The 22,175-nt window shown below is 47.4% G+C and overlaps 1 protein-coding gene across 7 annotated transcripts in view; it reads left to right on the forward strand.

Moving 5' to 3' along the window:
• The window catches only part of MARK2 (microtubule affinity regulating kinase 2), a 160,419-nt gene that overhangs the window by 105,603 nt on the left and 32,641 nt on the right, over window positions 1-22,175 (forward strand). For all 7 annotated transcript variants that reach the window (XM_040409014.1, XM_040409012.1, XM_040409018.1 and 4 more), the window contains exons 6-14: window positions 4,930-5,000; window positions 6,237-6,293; window positions 7,707-7,943; window positions 8,782-8,901; window positions 17,992-18,091; window positions 18,937-19,049; window positions 20,085-20,217; window positions 20,313-20,491; window positions 22,046-22,143. In XM_040409014.1, the coding sequence (XP_040264948.1) occupies window positions 4,930-5,000; window positions 6,237-6,293; window positions 7,707-7,943; window positions 8,782-8,901; window positions 17,992-18,091; window positions 18,937-19,049; window positions 20,085-20,217; window positions 20,313-20,491; window positions 22,046-22,143 (1,108 nt within the window). The remainder of the gene's footprint in view (window positions 1-4,929; window positions 5,001-6,236; window positions 6,294-7,706; window positions 7,944-8,781; window positions 8,902-17,991; window positions 18,092-18,936; window positions 19,050-20,084; window positions 20,218-20,312; window positions 20,492-22,045; window positions 22,144-22,175) is intronic.

Raw genomic sequence — 22,175 nt, forward strand, 5'->3', positions numbered from 1 at the left:
GTGCGGGTGCAATGCGTTCACCTCACTCATTGCACCCGCGCGGAAAACTCGCCCATGTGAAAGGGGCCTTAAGGAAATCTGTCACCAGGATAATTGCTATTGCAGTAAAGCCATGGCCTAATAGCACTTAGTACCTTATTTCCAGATGTGTCTTTGTTCCAGCAATAGATGTTTTTATCCTCTGACAATCCAGTTTATTTGGTATGCACATGAGCCAGTAAGGTGCCCAGAGGGACGTCACTCTTGCAGACACACACCCTCACACAATGTGTCCACCCTCAAAAGACTTAAAACCCCGCCCCCAGGCCCTGATAAGCCACGCCCCTTATCTGGTTAGGTCACGCCCCTCCCACTCCTGAGCCGACGAGGATTGGAAAAATGAAGGTAAAAATCAACTTCTGTCAGCTGCAGGGGTGGGAGGGAAGGTGACACAGCTCACACTCAGACAGCACAGTGCTGCTGTGTTAGACTGATCTGTTCTAAAGGACACGCCCCCGATCCAGTAAAGGTCACTGTTAAGGGGGTGGTGTGCTGTGAAAGTCACTGTTAAAAGGGAAGGCTGCTGTAAAGGTCAAAGTTAAGAGGGTGGGCTGCTGTGGAGGTCCAATTTTAAGGGACGGTGTCAGTGTTAAGGGGTGAGGGGCTGTAGATGTCACTGTTATAGTGTATAGTGTTTATCTTTTAATGACACACACAAACATTAAATAAAATGGATTGATCCTTCAGCTAGTGTGTATGTATGTGTATACACACACACACACACACACACACACACACACACACACACACACACACACACACAGTTTTACTCCCCAAATAAGTGTGCATCTTTTGAAACCCATATATACCACCATTAGACATCCAGTTATACACTGGAGTTGATTTTTGAAAGGGGCTGGTATGCAGTGGTCAGTACCAAAAGTGGTCCAAGGAAAGACCATGAGCAAACCAGCAACAGTCATGTGCACCTGAACCTTGGCGTTGGCTCCTCACAACTTACAACAACCACTGCTAACCTATTGGTGCCAGAAACCACAGGACGTCTGGTGGAGTTCTTGTGTGGCCGGATGAGAGCTATTTAGGCAGCAAAAGGGGGATCTACACAATATTGGGCAGGTGGTTTTAGAGACGGCTTGAGGGGTAAGATGTAGACATTTGGTATTTTATCTATGGACATTTCCCCTCTAAAAGCAGATTGAGTGAGTGGATAGCTCTATTTCTATTTAAGGCAAAACAAGTCTGCAGATGTCAGTGCAGTCTCCTTTAGGACTAGTGTTTGCTTAGTCTCCGGGAGATGTTGGCAGTACTACTTTCCTACTATATACTGTGTGACACTAGCTTGGAAGTGGAGACCCGAGGCATTAGAAATGACTGCACCTCTTTTTCCTTATTATCAGTTCCCTGGTGCTTTTATAGTTACAAGAGGGTTGATTTTGACGTGATGTACTGATTTATATATGACATTACTTCATTTCTACTGCTGACTACAAAAGCAGATCCTTATCTTTTATATCTTGTTGTGACCAGAATTATTACCTCTGTTGGGGTCATTAGCTAGGTCATCAGGCATTTGATCAGTGGAGATGGCACAATTGACCTGAGTGGTTTTGTAGTTATATGGTTTACATGCAGCAATCGCCTCTGCTCTATCAGGGACAATCGACATAGCGATCTCTTGTCCCCATAGAGAATTGTTATTCCTGCGCAGCAGATCGTTGTTTTGACAGAACTATCTGCTGCGCAGGAACAACTATTTTCTGTGCCAGCAGTACAATATGCTCACCCGATGAATGAGCTCGTTCATCGGGTGGTCGTCGACACCTTTCACACAGGCAGATTATCAGGAACAAGCGTCTATTCTAACATTCATCCCCGATATTTGCCATATTATCAGTCTCTGTAAAAGGACTTTGCCTGGAGAGGCGTGTCAAAAGGGAATAGCAGTTGAATCTTCCACATTTTCTTTGCACTGGGTTGTCTACAGGCCAGAGAACTCGCTTGCCTGATCAAAATGAAAAAAAAAATAAAAATTTACATTCTATTGTAAGCGTGATAAATAATCGGCAAGTAATCTACACTTACTGATCTGTCATGCTGAAGTTACAGAGGAAATAAAAAAATAAAAAGCCATAAAAGTGTTAACCCAGGCCTGTAACTAGGATAAGACTAGGGCTGCAGCTATCGACTATTTTTGTAATTCAGTATTCTATTAATTAATCTAATGATTAATCGAGTAATTAAAAGAATGTTTTTTCTTTATAAAAAGTCAGCAGCTTGCCCCTTCAGTGCCACCATCTCCCCAGCACCAGTGAAATAAAATACTTACCTCTCCTGTAGGGGCGCCGCTCCACAGCTCGTTCATCTTCTCTGCGTGCACTATGTCCTGACAATGTGTCAGGAGGAAAGTGCTGTGCGGGCCGGCGGGTGACCAAGGAGCGGTGAGTAATAGCAAGTGCTTCACTCCCGCTCCTTGGTCACATGGCACAAACGTTTGTATCGAGTATTTTTTGTGTCAAATTACTCTACTCGTTTGAATTATCGTTTCAGCCCTAGATAAGATCCTTTTTTAGTCTGGAAAGCCAAAGTACACATCCAGGGGCAGACAAGCCATAGACCCTACTGAGAAAATTCCCGGTGTGCCAATTCCTATAGGGGCACCGAGCCCTCCTCACTGCTGTTGGCCAGGTACATGCTACTGGGGGAGCTATAGGGGTCATTATGAGAGGCAGCATGCTGAAGGTAGGGCTGGCTTGGTGTTGTGGCCCACATTACTCCTTCGAAGCCCCTGCTCCTTATCTTCATTAGTGATAATTGGAGGAGGAGAACAGAACATGGCAGCTACTGGCCACCACCGAGGGGGCAGTTTTTGGGGATTTCTTTTGTGCTGCATTGTGGTATATGGCAGGGGTGGCCAACCTTACGGACACAAAGAGCCAGGAAAAAAAACAAAAAAGCATGACTACCAGAAGCCACAAGTTATACATCGCGCGGTTGTGATTATTTTTTTTTTCTGTTACGGCGTTCACCACTTAGGAAATATTTTTTAAATATTTTAATAGTTCACACTTTTTCGGGCATGGCGATATTTAATATGTTTATTTTTTATTGTTTGAAAATTTTATATGTAAAATTGGGAAACGGAGCGATTTAAACTTTTAGTATTGTGTTTTTTTTTACTTTTTTATTTTTCTACTTTTTAAAACTTTTTTTATTTTTTTTATTTATTTACTATTAGCCCCCTTAGGGGCTAGAACTCTTGTCCTATTCACCCTAATAGAGCTCTATTAGGGTGAATAGCATCTCACACTCTCCCTGTGCATAGTACACATAGTACACACTGTGCCACCAATGAATGTAATTAACACATTAATTCAAGTATAGGAGGCAGCGGGTGCTGGCGGCGGTGCGGCACATGAGCGGTTATTTTCTGTCCTGTTATTGAGGCCAGGTGCCACCTATACTTGAATTAATTACATTCATTAATGGTGCAGTGGCCACAGCCGCTCCCCTTCTCCTCCCTGCTATCTCCCCACTGGTGGCAGCGGCAGCCGTGTCACAGTGGGGAGGGAGGGACTCCTTCCTTCTCCACTGTGCTAGTGAAGAGAACATGGTAGGCGCTGAGAGCGGCACATGCCATGTTCTCTATTAGGCTGCGCAGCTGCTTCCCATCTCCACAGCAAGAGCCGCGGGTTGGCCACCCCTGGTATATGGTTATGTGGGATGGTATTCTGTTCTGCGCTATGATATTACTGACCCTGCCAACTTGTATTGGCCCTGTCTACTTGTGTTGTCCTACCTTCTGTCAGTTTGGATCCATACAACGTTTGGACCCACTTTTAGTTTTTTTTTTTTCCGGGGCCACTAAGTTTCCAGTCCGCCCCGATCACATTGTTCGTATGCTGGCAGTTTGATAGGGGATGCTATGAGCTAATCTGTAAATCCGCCCAGCAAATTAAACTTGCATGGCATAGAGATTGTCTGTGAGTAAAAGTGAAAATAGTAAGTACAGATTAAATAGGTTAGCTGATGGATTTAAATTTTATTAAGAAAGGATTGGCGAACACCAACTGAGTGCTTTATATTGATATCCCTTTGGATTTATTAGTCCTTTAAATATACTATGTTACTAAGTTTAATCACCAACATATACATCTGCCAGGTTATGTTGCATTTCTTGCTCTATAAGCTCAGTCAACATTTACAACCTATTTCTTGCTTCAGTGCATCAAAAATTAAAAATTACTAAATTTAGTTTTTTTTCGAGAGTTTAATATTAATGGCTTGTTCTCAGGATAGGTAATCAATATCTGATCATTGGATCACAGGCAGGGCACCCTAGGAACTATTGATGTGGTAGCCTTGGATCTTTCCTAAGGCTTGTGGCTACTACAGCAATCGAACGATCTCAGCACAGCGCTCCTGTGGAAAAGCCGTGGTCACAATTCAACACAGCATCTGAGGAGTTAATTGTCCGTGGTCACAGACATTCGCCCCGGGTGTTTGCTTTTTAAAACAGCAGAAAACTGCCAGCTGTGGCACCTGCTGAGCTTCTGAGCTCACGCCAAGTTTAAATGCTGGACTTCCACCATACATGTACGGCAGAGGTCCGGAAAGGGTTTAAGGAACTCGGCAATGATTTTGTGGCAGACGTCTTGGAGGACTAATCGCAGATCTTCTGTGGCTGTAGACTTGCCCAAATCCTTCTGTCTCTTCATGTTGTTCTAGACAAACTGGATGATGAGATGCGATCAGGGCTCTGTGGGGTCATATCATCACTACCAGGACTCCTTGTTTTTCTTTACACTGAAGATAGTTTTTAATGACATTGGCTGTATGTTTGGGGCCGTTGTTCTTCTGTAGAATAAACTGCATGATGGATAAGTATCTGCCTGTATTTGGATATTTATAGTGCTCTGCTTGACCCTTTAGGTGAGGTGTTTGATTACTTGGTTGCACATGGAAGAATGAAGGAGAAGGAGGCGAGAGCTAAATTCCGGCAGGTGAGTAAAATATTTAACCTTTATAGGTAATTATTTTTTGCTGGAATGGGGCCCGATTTGCCCATCTTTTGAATATGAAAAGTCTCTCACCGAACCCAAAAATGAGGGTCCTGAGACTCTATTGATGAATGGAGCAGCGATCGATGTGTGCTGCTGCATTCTTCTCTATGGGACTTCTAAATATATGTCTTTTGAGCCATGACTGTAGAGGGTTACACAGTGACACATTTTCTTTAAGGCTACTTTTACATGTGCAGCACTGCGATCCGGCTGCAAGTTCCGGCAGAGAATGCTGCAAATTGGCCTTATACAAACCGCAGTGTGCAGCCGATTCTCGGCATATTTACTGGATTGCGGCTGGATCGCCGCCGAACCCCATTATAGTTAACGGGTCCAGAGGGCATTCCAGTTGCATCTGGCAGTGCTGGATCTCTGCCAGAACAGCCTGCTGGAATCCATGCCACAGATGTGAAAGTAGCCTAAAATGTATTGTGAAACGTACCAAACACAGAAGTATTTTTTCAGATTTACAGTTTTTTTTAGTTGGGTTTCCAATCAACGTTGCAGTTCCTCATTGTCGTCCTAAAAAAAAAAAAGGTGCAGATGCCAAGGTCTTGTCACCATGCTGGAAGCACATCATTCTCTAAAATGCCATTAAAGGTGTTGTACAAGATCACAAAAAGGCTCTGCTTTTCATCCAGCCCCCCTCCCCCCCAAAAAAATAAAAATTGTGCTCCATTTCTCCATAGGTTGTGTGGTGCACATTCATATGCTGGCATTTCTGTATGTGGTTTCTGTCTGCTTGTCTGCCATTATGTTGGAACTGTCCTAAGGGCATGATATTTTTAATATTTTTGTATGCATTGACTAATTCAGGGCAGAACAACATTTTTTTTCTTTCTTCCCTATTAACAATGTCACAGAATTTGTTAAAAATAGTAGAGAAAGTCCTGCATGCTAAAAAAGCATTCTCCTTTATGGGGTCTGTTCGGCTCCCTTTGCTTCACTTATGTGCCCAATGCGTTATTTTCATTGTTCTGCTCCTACAACGGACAGGAATAACGGAAATAACGAATGCTGATGTGAAAGAGCCATTATTTGGATTGTACGCTGTATTACTTTAATCTTTATCATACACTTGCCAAGCCAAGTTTTAATAACTGTGGATTATATGTAAGCATTGGTAATATTGAGGATTTGTATAATGAGCAGTTTATAAAATCTGTTTTTTTTTAGATTGTTTCTGCTGTTCAGTATTGTCATCAGAAGTTTATAGTTCACAGGGATTTGAAGGTACGAAAATGACTTTATAACATTTAATACCAACCTGTTCTTGGTGTAGTTAAAGGGTTTGTTTGAGTGTTTAATACTGATAATAATCTATTGATATAGCGTCAACATATTCCACAGAGCTTTACACTTCAGTGGGAGAAAAGTTTGCAATCGATGGAGGTCTTTCTCCCAGCACCCTCGCAGGCCAGATGTTTATAGAGGCAGCCACGGCCTCCTCGCAGCTTACTAAGCACAGCACTGTCCATTGTATAGCGGCTGTGCATGGTATTGCAGCTCAGCGTCACTCAACTGGGACTGAGCTGCATCTAGGCCATGTGACCAAAGAACGTGACATGCTATAAATGTCTGATAGGTGTGGGTCTCTGAGTTCCACACCTATCTTAAAAGGGTTATCCAAGACTAAGTATGAACCCCGTGCTGGGATTCATACTTACCTGGTCCCGCTGCTGGATGCCGGCTGTATCACTCCACATCCTCTTCGGCAGGTCCTGGGTCATCCTGTTGACGGGTGTCACATGAGCGCTGCAGTGGTGACCTGTCGCCCGTGCAGCACGTGATCCATTGACTTACCTTTTAGGTGACAGGTCACTGCTGCAGCTAGTGATTGGCTTTAGCGGTCACGTGATGCCTGTCAACAGCCTGTTGAATCCCAGAAACCTGTTTATCTTCCGAGGAGGATGTCTAGCGATGCAGCTGGAATTCAGCTACGGGGACCAGGTAAATATGAACCCTATTGCTGGTCCAGCCACTCTGGAGAGGTCTGTTAAAAACCCCTTTAAGAGCTAGGCCCCATTATGGAGTAGAGGCCGCGCACATCTGGCTTTCTTCATTCACTTCCAGTGATGGTCAGTTCACAGTGTTCGCCAGCGAACACATGCAATCTGCCATCTTTAGTAAGGTAGACTCACCTATCCGGCGATGCACAGGTAAGCCCCTACCTGTGCCTGTGACGGGAGCTGGTCTGAAATCAAATGCGGTCACCGGGAGCAGGCAGTTCCGAGAACAGCCTGATGAAGGCCCCCCCGGCGGCTGTTCTCGTAGCTGCCTGCTCCAGGTGACTGCGTTTGATTTCAGACCGGCTCCCGTCACATGCACAGGTAAGGGCTTACCTGTGCATCGCCGGACGGGTGAGTCTACCTTACTAAAGATGGCAGCCCACATGGCCAGATGCGAACTGAAAAGACTTGCCAAATGAAGAGTATAAATGGTTTCTATCCATGAATCAATGTAAGGACACTTACTGTGTCTGTAGTTTCCTGAAACCACTGCTGAGGTTCACTGAATTTGGCAAAATGGTTTTTTGGCTAAATTAACAAGAAGTGAACTGCAATGTACAACTCATGAAAACATGTAGGCTTTCAGTTAGTTATGAAGGAACTTAATAGTTATTTTTTCCCCACCTCTCCTTTTTAGGCTGAAAACTTGCTGCTAGATTCTGATATGAACATAAAGATAGCTGATTTTGGCTTCAGCAATGAATTCACTTTTGGGAACAAGCTGGATACGTTTTGTGGCAGTCCGCCCTATGCAGCACCTGAGCTCTTTCAGGGAAAGAAGTATGATGGGCCTGAAGTGGATGTGTGGAGCCTCGGAGTTATTCTTTATACGTTAGTCAGTGGTTCCTTGCCTTTTGATGGGCAGAACCTAAAGGTATGCTTGTGTGAAAAAATCCACCTGCCTTTTTGTGCTTTCTACATTATATGTATGCAGTGTGTGTGTGAAGTAAAGAGAATTGCACACAATATTGAAAAGTTGGTGTAGTACTTTTTTGAGATTGAATTTCATTTAAAGTTGCCTTTTTCCTGTAGCTCTACCACTGCTGTACCCAAAACAGTTCTGGCTACATTTACAGAATCCCATGCTTCCACCAGGGAGTGTCTCTGCTGCCCGGCCAGGCAACATGTGGATTTAGTAGCCGCGTAATTCTACACATTAGACGTATGTTGACTAAACAAAACATTGCAAAAATTGGTGCACTACAATGGTTAATGCACTTGACAATATATGGCTAAACCCTTACTCTGATATTTAAAATGAGACTTTCGCCAATATATTCTTATATCAAGATACCGGAGCCCGCGCACCTCGTCAAGGTCTCTCATAGTGGCACGGGACCTATCTGTGCCGTATGGGCACTTACAGGAGCATAAGGTCCGACACACAGGGAATATGTGTGTTTACTAGACGCCAATTTTGGCGGGAGCAGACAGCTATGTCACGCCTCTTGGTTCTCCCCTGACAGCAGATGTCGATGGAGAGAGGGCATGCTGGATTTCATCATGCCGATCCTTTTGATCTCGGGGGGGGTGACAAGCTACTATCTACTGCAGTCTCAAACTGTTTAATCATTGTTACTAAAATCATGTGCAACATTTTTACCACAATAACAATGAGAGTGCTTGGTTGCTGGCTAGCTTTCATGTAAGGCTTGGAGAAGGAGGGCGAAGTGTACAAACCTATTACCACTATACACTGCTGTCTATTTCAGGAACTACGGGAGCGTGTGCTAAGGGGCAAATATCGGATCCCTTTCTACATGTCTACAGACTGTGAAAATTTGCTAAAAAAATTCCTCATACTCAATCCAAGCAAGAGAGGCACACTGGAGGTGAGTGCAGTCTATTATATGATTGCCCTTTACTAAACGGTTTGTGGAAGTTATGATGCACGTACCTAGTAAAGTATATGGCCACATGCCAAGTGAATGGGAATGAGCTGCAGTACTGTGCATAGCCACCGTGAAGGACCATGTTAGTATAGCAACCAGATCTCTGGCCCCAAGAAAAGGAAACGGCTTGTTTGAACAGAGCTGGTGACAAATCTAAGGAACGACCTGTTAAATATTAACCCCTTGTCATCTACAATATTTAGATTCACTTAACAGCAGCACATGCAGCAGCCATATAAATCTAAGGTCCTACTTCAAAGCATCAAAGAGCTCCCCTGCATGGGCTCACCAGTAGGATCCCAATGAGTGCTTCTTCCCCAGTAGTTACCTTCTCGGGATATGATTGCTATAAATTGTAACAAGCTTCTGGTGCTGCCCAGTGTAACTCAGCCTCCTGTATCTTCCTGTCAGCCAAATACACTGTTTCCATAAAGTGGATATGTATCTCCAGTATGTTGGTTGTTCCCTACCCTTATATCCCCTTACATACTATGTTAGGTATGGAAGTCTAGAAATGGTTGCATTAAATAACATCATGAAAATTAGCTTAACAGATGATATAATAATATTAATTGGCTTATCCTCAGGAAAGGCCATCAATATCAGATCATCAGGAATCGGACTCCCTGCAGCCCGCCGATCAGCCATAGTGGTGCTGGAACTGTGTAGTGGACGGCGTTGGTAACTGTGCTGCCATTCAGGTCAGCGGGAGCAGCGCTGCAGTAATCAACCTCGTCCACTGCAACGGGAAACAGGTGATCTGCGGGGGAGTGTAGTGCGTCTGGAGCGTATAAAAGATAATTAGTACCGTCACAATCGTAACAGCCCATGGAATAAATTATCCTTAACGTATGGTAAATAGCAAAAGACTGTGGATCTTGAAGTGTTACGATGAAAAAAGCTGCTTGGTCTTGAAGGGGTTAATAAACATTGTGATGTGCATGCTCAGTATACAGTGCTGCAGGCCACTTATTTTCATTTTATGAATGTCTGTGGAGATTTGAGCTCCAAAGTATTTCCTGCTACCAATGTACTACCTGTGCTGCCTGTCTGTCAGCTGTTCAAGAGGATGAGGCTGAACTTAGGCCGCTATAGCCCACTGACGGATGTTCTTCGGGGGGCAGATCCTTTTTTTATTTTTATTTTTTCTGTCCAATCCTGGACAAACCCTATAAAAAGAGGATTTCTCATCTATGCCAAAATGGAAGAACCATGAAAGTGGCTAAGGGCTGTATTACACCACCGGATTATCAATCATTGGTCTGATGGCCATTCACACACAGGGATCTGTTGGTGTAATACAGCCCTAAGTTGCTCGTGTGCTGCTGCTGCTTCCATGAATGGAGCTGTTCAAACAGTGCAGTTAACGAGAGCTATGACAACGGCTATGCTGGTTGTGTAGCTCCCATTCACTGCTATGGTAGTTAGGGCTGTATTACACCAACAGATTATCTGACCAATCTCTTTCCAATTGGTGTATAACAAAAAATCTGTGTGTGAAAACAGATAATCTGGTGGTGTACTACAGGCCTTACAGTAGCAGTGACGTGATGGCTGCTTGGCCATTCCCATAACTCCCCTCTAAGGCGCCTACTGCTATTATTCCCATCTTGGCCATGAAAGACCGCAACCTTTTCAAGGGAGTCTGTCACTTGCAAAATCGGTTTCAGAATAATCATACTGCCTGCAGGGTATTTGCCCCAAATCATAATCATACCTTTCTTGTGAAAATCTTAAAAAAAAAAAAATATTTTTATGCAAGTAAGGTTGTGGGTCCTTTCTTCCTGGTGCTCTGCCAGTAATACTACCCGGTGCCTCCCCTCTTTTTTGACGGTCTCTGTGATTCCAGAGCCAGTAGTGATGACACAGCGGAGGCCAGGTGCACAGAACAGAGCACCCCGCCTACGGTGCACCAAAAACCTTATTTGAAAAAACAGGTTAGAGGACCAGATTATTCAAGAAAGGTATGGTTATGTTTCCCAGCATCTTCCCTCCATGGCGGTTTGCTTACGTGAAACTGATTTGGGAGCTGGCAGCATTAGTTTGATCTCGTCAAGTATCATTTATGATGGCAGCAGGAATGATCTCAGAACTATCCTTCCTTATACAGCAAACTGTAAAATTCTAGGTAACCCCTAGCAATACATGGAGAGTCTTAACCTCCCGCAGTGTCTACTTTGAGATGCTGTGCATACTTTTTACTGTGCCAGTTACTGGCCATTTACTATTCAAAAATATAAGAAAGTGTCTATAATTGTGCAAATATAATAAATTATTAAAAAGGTTGTCTCATGTTAGCAAATGGCATTTATCATATAGCAAAAGTTGATACAATGCACTTAATAATGTATTGTGATTGTCCATATTGCTTCCTTTGCTGGCTTCATTCATTTTTCCTTCACATTATACACTGCTTGTTTCCATGGTTACGACCACCCTGCAATTCAACAGTGGTGGTCATGCTTGAACACCATAGGGAAAGGTGCTGGCCTCTCTTTAATGGCTAGCACTGTGGGACAGGCTAGTCCTTTCTCGCCCATATTCCTTGGGGGACACAGGAAACCATGGGTATAGCTCTGCTCCCTAGGAGGCGTGACACTAAGTGAAAGCTGTAAGCCCCTCCTCCATCAGCTATACCCTTCAGCCTGGAGAAGAGACTGCCAGTTTTTGCTTAGTGTCCAAGGAGGCAAGACACCCCCTGCTTATGCAGGGTTGTTTTCCTATGATTTTTTATTTTTGCGTATTTGTTGTTTTTAATTCGGTTTTTTCTACTTACAGGGACAACAGAGGCGCATTAGACCCCTCTGTTTCTCCCGGGGTTGAGTTGCGCCAGTGCCGGTAATTCCGCACTGCCGCCTCCCCCACAGAAGACAAGGTGGACCAGGGCAGCCTCGCTCCCCTGCGTCCCGCCAGCTCAGGGTCGCCCGCACGCCAAGTCCCTCCCCCGGCTTCCTGCCACTGCGGTGCCAGGAGCTGAAGGGGCGACCCCGCTGGATGGATTGAGGGTGAAGACAGCGTATGGTGAGACAGGCTGCTCCAGCCTCCCCTTCCTCCCTCCCACCGCTGCTACAGGCCTCCTGGGCTCCCATGGCCACTGTTACTACATGGCCACTGCTACATCGTGCGCCACCCCTCCCCCCCCCCCCCCCCCCCCCCCCCCCCCCCCCCGGGCATATATCGGGACCGTTATCGGGCAGGGGAGTTTATCTGGGCAGGTCCTTGGCAGGGACGCTACCTTCAGGGGACGGCTGCAGGAAAAAAGCAAGCCGTCTGCCACATCCAGGCGCGGAGGGGGCCGCTTTCTTGGCGTGAACGGCGCCATTTCAGGCCGGCACTTCATGATCCTTGGGGGTTAAAATCATTTTGCCGCGCGCGCGCGGCTCTGCTTCGGAGCGGCAGAGAGGGGGCGGAGCTTCCTACATGCGCTCCGCTACTTCCGGGTTCATCGCACAGTGCTGCGTGGAATCCTCTCTGCAGTGCGATCCGAAGCCGGTGCTGCTGCCTCTCCTCCACAGCCTCCTCAGTCTGTTTCCCTTACCGCTGCCGCTTGCATCATCCGGGTCTGGTAGGACTTTTAACCCCCTCCGTGCCACAGTACTTTAAGTGCAACATCTTTGTTCCACCATGTCAGACCCTTCTGCAGCCGCCAAGCCTTGGTACCATGCCTGTACTGCTTGTAGGGAACCCTTTCCCGGGGGCAGTCTGATCCGCACTGTACTGCATGCCGGGCTCCACCGCAGCCTCAGTCGCCCGCTGTGTCGCTCCCTGCTGCCTCTGACCCGCCTGACTGGGCTAGATCCCTGTCCCAGGCCGTGGAAAGCCTCACTCATGTCGTGGGCCGCCTAATAGACAGGCCGCCTACCCCGCAGGACGCCACTCTTACTGTCGCGCCCTCCGGGTCCACCGCTTCTGCCGCTGCAGCGGGTTCACTCTCTTTTAGTGACCCCTCCCGAGCTAGGCACTCTCAGAAGCGTATTAGAGTAGAGCGAGCCTCCTCCTCGGATGCCTCCCTCTCCCCGCCACGCGTGCGCACCCAGACGAGCCTCTCCTCTCCAAAGGATTCGCTCTCTGAAGGTGAATTGGCGGTTTCAGATTTGGAAATGGACTCGGCCCTGCCGTCCAAGCTAGCCTCAGCGATGGGTCAACTCATCTCTGATATTCGTGACACCTTTAAGGTGCAGGATGATCCCCCTAGCTCGGACGCAGCTAGCGTCTCATTTATCAGACCCAGGCAGGTCTCAAAAGTCTTTCCAATCCACTCTGATTTCTCCTCTGTGGTGTCTAAGGCTTGGGCTCGCCCGGACGCCCGTTTTGTCAACCCCAAGAAGCTGGACATTTGCTATCCTTTTTCCAGCAGATGTCGTGGCCACATGGTCTTCCCCACCCAAGGTGGACCCCCCTGTGGCCCGGCTGTCAAAGAACACGGCCATCCCTGTTCCCGACGGGTCCTCTCTTCAGTCAGCGGAGGACCGTCGCATGGAGACCCTTTCTAAGGGCATTTTTGCTGCCTCCGGTTCTGCTCTCAGACCGGTTTTTGCCTCTGCTTGGGCAGGGAAAGCAATTTCTGCTTGGGGTGCGCAGCTGGAACAGGAGTTGGACTCGGACGTCCCTATCCAGGACCTGCGTTCCTTGGCCCAGCTTATTGTTCGGGCCGGGAATTTTGTTTGTGAGGCCTCCCTTGATGCGGGAGCCCTTATTGCACGCTCCTCCGCCCTGGCAGTTTCCGTCAGGAGGGAGCTCTGGCTGAAGGTTTGGAAAGCGGACGCTGCCTCCAAACGTTCCTTGGCGGGGCTACCGTTTGCGGGTTCCCGCCTTTTCGGGGTCCGCCTAGACGAACTTATTTCGGAGGCCACGGGTGGTAAAAGCACCCATCTTCCTCAACCCCAAGCCAGGGGCGCCCCCCGCGGACGCCCTGGTGCGTCTCGTTTTCGGTCCTCCCGCAGGGCCTTTGGGGCTCCCACCACAGCTGCCGCTTCGGCTCCTCCCCAGGACAAACATAGGAAGCCGTTTTTTCGGGCGCAGCCCTCCTGGCGCAAGCCGCAGGCTGCCCGCACACCCGCAGCAAAGCAATCCTCTGCCTGAAGGCGCGCCCCCACCCACCCGGGTGGGGGGCCGGCTCCTCCTTTTCAGGGACGTCTGGTTGGCTCACGTCTCCGACGCCTGGGCCCTCGAAATTGTGTGCTCCGGATACAAAATCGAATTTGCATCCTTCCCTCCAGATCGGTTCTTTCGCTCCCGCCCGCCACGGGACCCGAAACGCGCGGTTGCGTTCTCCGCGGCCGTTCAAGCCTTACTGGACAGGGGGGTGATTACCCCCGTTCCTCTAGAGGAAAGGTTCCAAGGGTTCTACTCGAACCTCTTTGTAGTTCCCAAGAAGGGAGGTTCCATGCGGCCCATTTTGGACCTCAAAAAGCTCAACCGTTTTCTCCTCCTTCGACGGTTTCGGATGGAGTCCCTCCGTTCCGCGGTGGCTTCCCTGGAGCAGGGAGATTTCATGTCTTCCATCGATATACAGGATGCCTACCTACATGTTCCGGTAGCCCGGTGTCACCATCGCTTCCTCCGATTCGCCGTGGGGGACCTCCACTTCCAGTTTGTCGCCCTTCCCTTTGGGCTGGCAACAGCCCCCCGGGTGTTCACCAAGGTCCTGGCCCCGGTTTTGGCCTTACTCCGTTCCAGGGGTGTTTTTCTGCTACCGTACTTGGACGATATCCTCATCAAGGCTCCGTCCCTTTCTCAAGCGGTTGCCAGCGTGGATCTCACTCTAGAGACTCTGACGAGGTTCGGTTGGGTCATCAACTTCCCCAAGTCCTCCCTTCCCCCCTCCAGACAACTGGTCTTCCTGGGAATGCTTTTAGACACGGGAGCGGCGGAAGTACGTCTTCCCTCGGAAAAACGTCTGATCCTCCGTGGGGCGGTTCGGGGTCTCCTTCTCCACCGTCGACCGTCCTTCCGCTTCTGCATGCGGGTCTTGGGGCAGATGGTTGCCTGCTTCGAGGCGATCCCGTTTGCGCAGTTTCACTCCCGCCCTCTCCAACGGGCGATCCTCTCCTCCTGGGACAAATCGCCGCAGTCTCTGGATCATCCCTTCCATCTATCGCCTCCGGTGAGGTCATCTCTCCGCTGGTGGTTACAGTCCCCTCTTCTGGGCAGGTCTTTTCTGCCACTCAACTGGTTGGTGGTTACAACCGATGCCAGTCTCTTGGGCTGGGGAGGCGTGTTTCCTCCCCGATCCGTCCAGGGCATTTGGTCTCCGTTGGAGTCCAAACTCTCGATCAATGTCCTGGAGCTGAGAGCGGCCCTTTTGTCTCTACGACACTGGACTCATCTGTTGAAGGGTCATCCAGTTCGTGTACAATCGGACAACGCCACGGCTGTGGCGTACATAAACCACCAGGGGGGCACTCGCAGCGCTGCTGCAATGAGGGAGGTCTCCAGCATTCTCCGTTGGGCGGAAGCCCACGTCCCGGCCCTATCGGCAATTTTTATTCCAGGGGTGGACAATTGGGCGGCGGACTTCCTCAGTCGCACCACTGTCGACCCCGGCGAGTGGTCTCTTCACCCGGAGGTATTCGAGGCCATTTGCCTTCGTTGGGGCATACCGGACGTGGACCTCATGGCCTCCAAGTTCAATCACAAGGTCCCCGCCTATCTGTCCAGGGCCAGGGATCCGGGAGCTTGCGGAGCCGACGCCCTCGTTCTTCCCTGGCGAGGCTTCGCGCGTCCATACATATTCCCTCCCATCCCACTCCTGCCCAAGGTCCTTCGGAAGATCGCGGCGGAAGGCGTCTCGGTAATTCTGGTCGCTCCGGACTGGCCCCGCCGGTCTTGGTATGCCGACCTCATGCTGCTCCTGGCAGACGCGCCCTGGCCGCTGCCCGCCAGGGAAGATCTTCTCTCTCAGGGACCGATCTTCCACCCGCGTTTAAGGTCCCTACGTTTGACGGCGTGGTTGTTGAGACCACCGTCCTGACACGTAGGGGTTTTTCTGCGGACGTCGTCCGCACCATGATCCGCGCCCGTAAGCCGTCCTCTTCTAGGATCTATTATAGGACCTGGAGGACCTATTTGGGGTTCTGTGCCGATCTGGGGATTCCTCCGCTCCGCTTTTCTCTCCCCACCGTTTTGTCCTTCCTGCAGAGCGGACTTGCCCAAGGTCTGGGTCTTAGTTCTTTGAAGGGTCAGGTGTCTGCGCTGTCCATTTTGTTTCAGCGCCCACTGGCCCCCCTTGGTCCTGTCAAGACCTTCCTTCAGGGCGTGGCTCACGCGGTTCCCCCGTACCGGCCTCCGGTACCGCCCTGGGACCTGAACCTGGTTCTCTCAGCGCTCCAGGCTTCTCCTTTCGAGCCTCTGCGGACGGTTTCCTTGCGACTTCTGTCCTGCAAGGTTATTTTCCTTGTAGCCGTCACCTCTCTTCGGAGGGTGTCCGAATTGGCTGCACTCTCCTGTCTGGAACCTTTCCTAGTGTTCCACCAGGACAAGGTAGTTCTTCGTCCGGTCCCTTCCTTCCTTCCTAAGGTGGTCTCCGCCTTTCATCTGAACGAGGACATCGTTCTCCCCTCTTTGTGTCCTTCCCCTTCCCACCCTAGGGAGAGGGAACTTCATCGCCTGGACGTTGTCAGGGCGCTCAAGGTTTACCTGGAGGTAACCAGCGCTTTCAGGCGTACTGACTCGCTCTTTGTGGTTCCGGAGGGGTCGCGCAGAGGGTTGGCGGCATCCAAAGTTGCTATCGCCCGTTTTGTCAAGATGGCTGTTACTGAGGCTTATCTCGCCAAGGGCAAGGTTCCGCCCCTCGGTGTTACCGCTCATTCCACTAGAGCGGTCGGGGCTTCCTGGGCTCAGAGAAATCGGGCTTCTACGGAGCAGATTTGCAAGGCGGCCACTTGGTCCTCCTTGCACACCTTCACCAAGTTCTACAGGGTGCATACTCATGCGTCGGCTGACGCTGCTTTAGGCCGTCTGGTGTTGCAGGCGGCAGTTGATTGATGCCTCCGGTGTTGGTCTAGTTTGTTCTGGTCCCTCCCTTCTGGGACTGCTCTGGAACGTCCCATGGTTTCCTGTGTCCCCCAAGGAATATGGGCGAGAAAAGGAGACTTTTGTATTACTTACCAGTAAAGTCTCTTTCTCGCTCTTCCTTGGGGGACACAGCACCCGCCCTTCATTTGGGTTTACAGTTGTGGTTCCGGCTTGGTTGCCCCCGTTGGGGCTTGACGGTTCTTTTTTCCGGTTGGTGGTTATCTTTCACTACTTGGACACGCAACTGGCAGTCTCTTCTCCAGGCTGAAGGGTATAGCTGATGGAGGAGGGGCTTACAGCTTTCACTTAGTGTCACGCCTCCTAGGGAGCAGAGCTATACCCATGGTTTCCTGTGTCCCCCAAGGAAGAGCGAGAAAGAGACTTTACTGGTAAGTAATACAAAAGTCTCCTTTTTTCCTATAGTGTGCAAGCATGGCCACCACTGTTGGATTGCCGGGTGGTCGTAACCATGGAAACGAGCAGTGTATAATGTGATGGAAAAATTAATCCATCTAGCAAAGGAGGCAATATGGAGAATCACAGTACATTAGTAAGTGCCTTGTATTAACTTTAAAGGGGCTGTGTCACTGATGCCATTTGCTGAAGTGACACAGCCCCTTTAAAGTTTGGTCTGTGGAGTCTTGTTGTTTTTGGTATGTTGCTTAAGGCCCCATTCACACGTCTGCAATTTTGTTCCGCATTTTGCAGAACGGAATTGCGGACCTATTCATTTCTATGGGGCCGCACGATGGCTGCACTTCTGGGTGCGCACTTCCGTTCCTGAAAAAAAAAAATAGAACATGTCCTATTCTTGTCCACAATTGCGGACAAGAATAGGCATATTCTATTAGTGCCGGTGATGTGCGGTCCGCAGAATGTGCCGGTGTCCGTGTTTTGCGGATCAGCGACGGACGTGTGAATGGAGCCTTAATCACAATTGAGGAATCGTGCCTGTTGATTTGTTCACTGCTCTTATCAGTTGCCTTAAAATTGTGTGCTTCTGTTTGTCCCTAGCAAATTATGAGGGATCGTTGGATGAATGTAGGTCATGAGGATGATGAGCTGAAGCCATATATTGAACCAGTTCCAGATTACAAGGATCCTAAAAGGACAGGTCTGTATATCTCATACTGGAATGACCGCTTTACTATTCATTACCTCTGCCCATTCTGCTACAGACATTTTGTAGACTTTCACCGTGGATTTCGCACTTTCCACGGCAAATCCACTGCAAAATAGCATATGATACAGTAGGTAAATGAGTCTCTTAAATAGTCATGTACTGGTGATTCCTCCTTGGCGGTTATGATGTAATGGTAAGGACACCGACTATCTCTGGAGTGCTTCTGTTCTGCAGAGGGTAGATATATGGCAGCTGCCAAGCCTCTGCGTCTCAAGACCTGAATAATCTGATGCAGACTAGATGATAGCAATGTGCTGCCTGAAAACACTATTAAAAAGATGTGGATAAGCAGTGCATTCTAGCATTTCTTGGATGTGCAGCTTAAAAGTGAATTGTTACTGTGCTGTCGGCGGAGAAGAGAAGCCGCCGTCCAGTCGCATTGTTCTTCATCCCCTACGAGAGCAAGAGATTCCTCCAGTTTCTTTCTATTCTGTCTGTGCTGGGCTGTGGACTATGCATACAGTAGTACAGGACTGCAGTGACATATTACTGTACATGGGGGGTCTAGTATGAATGACAACTCGTTTCTGGTCCTATAATGCCAAATTCCTATGACAGTAGATCACTGTGTACAGTTTACAGCTCTGCACACAGATTGTGCTTCTTTGTGAATACCCTATATGTGTAGTCAAGAAGGGACGTGAAAACATTTGGTATTTAAGAGGTTATTGCTCCAGAGCCCACTACAATAATACCTTCTAGGCTGTAGTTTAAAAGATTACCCTGCATCTGGAGAGTATGTGTAATGATCGGGTATTTTCTTTCCTTATGTACAGAGTTAATGATAACTATGGGTTACTCTCGAGAGGAAATCCAGGACTCACTAATTAACCAGAAATATAATGAGGTCATGGCAACATATCTGCTCCTTGGCTATAAGTCGTCTGAGGTATAGTATATCATCTTGGTGGATGTACAGCATGTATGGAGAATAACCGTTTGTTTCAGTCATTGCTGGGTACATCATCCTATTATATTTCTTCTTCACTATTTACAGGAATAATCCCATGAAAAGTGCATCTGTCCACATGATGGGTGATAAATGTTTGATCACTGGCCATCCAATGGTAGCATGTCAGCACAGGGCAATGTCAGAATATATAGGGACACCAGGTCCCTCCCCCCAAAAAAACAATGAACACCCTGTTAAAAATGTCTAAATGCTTAAAGGAAATAACCATCTCCACAATTATTTTGTGGGGGAAAAAAGTATTTGGTAAAACAGACATGCCAGGATTGGTGACGGGGCCAATTTCGGCACTCCTGAGATGACATACCAGACCCCTCTGCCACTGGTTATCACATTAGTTTTTTTTGAACTGCAGACCCTGCTGTGTATTGCTGTAGTTGTGGGTAGATTGTACATTATTCCATGTGGTTTATAATTGGTAATATTTAATACAATTACATTTCAGTCATTTTTTTTTTTTTTAGCAAAAGGACTGTTTAGTTTATACATTTAGAAATGATGGGTGACATTGGTAATTCAATGTGTAATTCTGCACCACATCACCATTGTGTTTTATGACTGTATAAATGCCGTGAAAATCTCCTGACTTGCGTAGCCCCAAACATATGCAACAGTATGGAATATGGGTGCATACATCACCCATTGCCTCTGAACGAAAAAGCATAGTTGAGTACCCTTTTCTAAACAGCAGAATTAAAGGGGTACCCCTTGACCATATGCAAAAATGACAGACCCACTTTTGGCTTTTGTCTGGTTAATGAGTAGCTATGGCTATGTTGCCTCGGGAGCCTTCCCCAGTGTATATGCCAAATATGACCATAAAATGGGATTTTAATACAGCTAAATGTGGTGAGTGTTTTAATGTCATCAGTGTGGTAGAAACTGGCAGGTGCGGGTGTAGAACAATATTGTTTATCCAGTTAGTTGATTTAATATCTTTGTATTTCTGCTCAGTTGGACAATGAGAATTTGACCCTGAAGCCTAGACCACCTCCAGACATCACCAACAGTACAGCTCCTTCACCTGCTCACAAGGTTCACCGCAGTGTATCTGCTAATACCAAGCAAAGAAGACTCAGTGACCAGGGTGAGTGCTGATTCAATAAAAAGTAGAAGCTCCCTCTAAATATCATACAGTGTGGTATTTCTTCAGCTTATTTTCTGATCGTATGTTTTTTTAAGTTGGTCCTACCATCCCTACATCAAATTCCTACTCCAAAAAGACGCAGAGCAACAATGCAGAAAACAAGAGGCCTGATGAGGAGCGAGAAAGTGGGCGCCGATCTAGCAGCACAGTTAGAGTGCCACCTAGTCCTTTATCTGGATTGGAGAGGAAGAGAACAACCCCAACTCCATCTACAGTAAGACATGCTGTGTGTTTTGCTGAAAGCTATTCAACTATACCACAACATAGCAAACACTTCTACATCCAACATGACGTGTGTGTCATGGGGAACAGCTATGATGATGTTACAGTAGTCTCCTGGTGCCAAACCATACTTAGTCATGTTCAGCTCTTTTTTTTCTTCATACCATACAGTTTCTTCTAGAGAAGTAAACGTGTTACGTTCCTGGAACCATTACGTGAATGCACTTTCATGTTCATTGTCCGGCTGAACATGCTGCGCGCTGCCTATCCCTCCATTCATCCTTTGTGGGACTGACAGTTTGCCGAACGTCGCGCTCTTTGGCAGTCCCATAGCAAATGAATGAGTACAAGCGTGTAGCCTCATTCTCCTGCTTTATTGAGATGTGTGAACGGGACCCCCATTTTTGGGATTGGTGAAGGTCCCAACAGTTGGACCCCCACCAATCAGATAGTTTTCCCCTATTCTGTGCATCTGTGCAAAGGGATAACATTTAAACTTGGCACAACCCTTGGCACGTCCTAGATTGTCTTGTATTAAGCCTTCACATGTTGTATAGTTGCATCATGGTGACCACAGGTACAGCTTCCAACATTTGGAATCGAAGATATGCTTTTCTTGTGCAAAAGTACTTAAAAACAAACAAAAACTAAACATATTTGGTATCCCTTTAACTGTACAGACCTATAGAATAAAAATAACACATTTATTATGCCACCCAGTGAATGGCAATAATTTAAACTGGAAAATACAGTGGCAGAATTACCAACTTGTACCAGGATCTGACAAAAAGGCACATACTGAATAGCCATTCAATACAGTGGATCGCTGCTGTAATTTGCCAGAATGTAGGCTATTTCATGGTCTCCATAATTCTTTATAATTGGTCCTTTTGCAATGCTGGATTTTTTTTCCTGTTTTAAACACACACCTGGTGCATAATTTTAAGCTGTTTTGTGTTAGTCTTTTCTGTGATTTAAAAAAAAAAAGATAAAAACATCCTGCACAGTGTGATATACAAAATCTTGTGTATCATACCGTGCAGGATGTTTTTATCTTAGACAAAAAAAAAAATCACAGAAAAAACTATGTAGTATTTGCTTGAGGGAGTGGCACCTTCAAGTGTGAATGCGCACCTACTTTATCTTGGGAGTAGCATTCCTCTGCACTTTTGTCCTTCCTATCCAATAGAGCGCCTTGATTAGGTGGTACATATGGGTGTGCTGGCTCCTCCTCCCCTGACTAGGAGCAGCACACCATATGTGCGGGGTCTGTGCTTCTGAAAATAGAAGCCCAATGGCTTAGGTAGGTTTAGCGTAGGACCCGCCTGACCTGAGACCACCTTGGCGCTTGGTAGGCGGGCTCAGATGTGTTTTGATCAAAATATATTGGCTAAGTGTCTCAGATATTACCATATCAGAGTGAGGACTTTGTCCATATATAATGCTTGCATCTACTTTACTAAGTGCATTATTATCTTATTTCTGTTTTGTGTTTTTACCCTAATATCACAGAGCATGTTGGTTTTTATCCCTTCTCCCCTTATAGAACAGTGTACTGTCCACTGGTACCAATCGTAGTCGCAATTCTCCTATGCTGGAGAGAGCCAACCTTGCTCCTGGATCAGTTCAGAATGGCAAGGATAGGTAAGCAGCATTTCTTATGTATTCTCTGTTAT

Source organism: Bufo bufo, chromosome 10, assembly GCF_905171765.1.
Source record: "Bufo bufo chromosome 10, aBufBuf1.1, whole genome shotgun sequence".
NCBI lineage: Eukaryota > Metazoa > Chordata > Amphibia > Anura > Bufonidae > Bufo > Bufo bufo.